The following is a 2153-nucleotide window of genomic DNA, read 5'->3' as shown; positions in this document are numbered from 1 at the left end:
TTTTCTCACTAAAATAATGGCATTAAAATAGACTGATCAAAATTCATGTTTTTATGACAGAAAAAAGGAATTGTTAGTCGTGGACCGTATTTTGCATCGAATTCAATAGTTGAGATGTTGGAGCCAACGACGGTAATGGGTGTGAATGTGAGGACATTGGTTTCACTTCGGATGACACTTCTTTCGTTCAAATGATGTTTATCATTCCACTATTTCGTCGCATGTTTCATTTAGTCGCAAAGTATATCTTTAAGCATTTAAAGTGTTCACATATATCTAATGAATAAGTTTATTCTGGAACTGCATTTTAAAAAATCGGTGACCTCATCACTTAGTAAGTTTCACTTCTTAGTTCTCATTGATGGTAATTGGAATGGGTTAGTAGAATATGGCTTGGCATTAGAATTGGAATTTGGTTTATATATCTCCAGTAGTATTGATGTGTGTATGAAGTGGATATGAAGTATTTTAAATTTTGCACTCTCAGAACATATTGAAAACATTATACTGAATATGAGAACTCGAAACAATAACCATGTAAACTGAAGAAAGCTATCGCAACTTTAAATGTCATGTCTTGAGTTCCTCATTTGATTTAGAATCGGATTGTGGGGAGCGATTTAAAATTTTTATGGATTACCAGGCATATCTTTCCTTGGAAAAGTATAATACTTTGCTTAATTTTACTTTTTTCTCAGGGATTCATGGATTCGTATTGCAAAATTTGATATTTGGTTTTGAGAATTGTCGTTGGGATAGCAGACAGGGCAATGATATGAGTGCAAGTGTATTTTGTGCCAGTTTTAACAATCTACTCGTATAATTGTTCGATAATCTTGACATGTTTCCTATTAACATTAAATTGTTATGGAATCAAGGCGAACATGAGATAAATATTATAATTTAGACAGCTATCTGTTTCAGGATATGTTCAGAATTATTATTTCGTCATCGGTTTTAATCAAAATAATTAAGAAACATCCGGAAATTGATGTACAGTAGCTAAGGGAAAGAATCGAAAAAGTCAGCAGATTGATGAATTATATGTGCAAATTTTTCAAACCCGAGAAATTTTCCGGAGAAATATTTAATCCAGGATTTAGTTTTGCATTCTTCTCTCTATAATAAGCCGTCATGTCTGTGATAATCTAGGAAAGAGTCATTTATTGTATTTAAATCAGTTTTTATCTAGTGATTTGCCATGAGCGGTAGCTGTGAAGTTTCGCTTTTTAACAGTGCTGTTTCAGCGTTTCTTTCAATGATTGGTACATTTGTGCTTTTGGTGCGATTTGGTTGTGTATTCAAAGGAAGAGGTGCCTGTATCGATAAAACACGGGTGTGTATCAGATTTACTATAATATTCTACGATAGCAAGTCTTCAAGAGCTTTTGCCTTTAGTTTTTAGAAAAATTTGAGAGATTTTCCGACCTATGAAAATTGATAAATAACTTTCAAAAGGATTTCGAATTACGATTTGCAGAAAATACGCCAGGAATCAGTCATTTTGCATGCAGATAAAGACACCGAAGGCCTAGTCGAACCGGTACTGTTTCATATTAAATCGACGAAATTCCTCTTTCCTTCATGTATATTCATCAATCCTATCCCTGTGTTAATAATATGCTAACAGTAAGTAAATTATCATTAATATCAAGATATGGCGCGATAGCAATAATTAATAACAATCTTTGACTTCTGGATCATCCCAAAGAAATCTGAAGTTGCAGGAACCAAATCAAGCTAAAGTCGAAAAAAATATGAACCAAGAGTTAAATAAATTGGTAGAACCAACACAAGATAGTGAGAAAAGCTTAACTAGTCGAGGAAGAGGTTTCCTTTCCAGTAATTTAAAAGGATAAAGAAACTAAATTTAAACTTTGGACTGTACCTTACTTATTTCTGTACATCTCAAATTAGATTTGTTTGACTTAAATTAAATGAAAAAAGTCTGAGTTGGCTTTTCAGAATTTAAAAAAATGTGTATTTTTAAAACCCTTTTGAGAAATTGCCGTTATTCACTTAAGCAATTAAGTATCAATTCACCATTTCTCACAATATATAAAAGTTGAGAAGTCGAGAGGTATTTGGATATATATATATATATATATATATATATATATATATAATGGTTTTGGTCTCTTCTTTAACTCACT

At 32.0% G+C, this 2153-nt stretch overlaps 1 protein-coding gene across 1 annotated transcript; it reads left to right on the top strand.

The window, feature by feature from the left end:
- Nucleotides 1-1258: 1258 nt before the first annotated feature.
- Nucleotides 1259-1859, top strand: LOAG_08831 (hypothetical protein; the record flags this gene model as incomplete). The annotated part of the gene is made up of 3 exons (XM_003144365.1): nt 1259-1336; nt 1481-1543; nt 1728-1859. 3 exons carry the CDS (start codon nt 1259-1261, stop codon nt 1857-1859), a joined length of 273 nt encoding a protein of 90 aa, XP_003144413.1.
- Between the last annotated feature and the right edge of the window lie 294 nt (nt 1860-2153).

This window comes from Loa loa (genome assembly GCF_000183805.2).
Source record: "Loa loa unplaced genomic scaffold supercont3.278, whole genome shotgun sequence".
Classification (NCBI taxonomy): domain Eukaryota; kingdom Metazoa; phylum Nematoda; class Chromadorea; order Rhabditida; family Onchocercidae; genus Loa; species Loa loa.
Note: the sequence above shows the minus strand (reverse complement) of the source record. Positions and strands in the feature narration are given on the sequence as shown.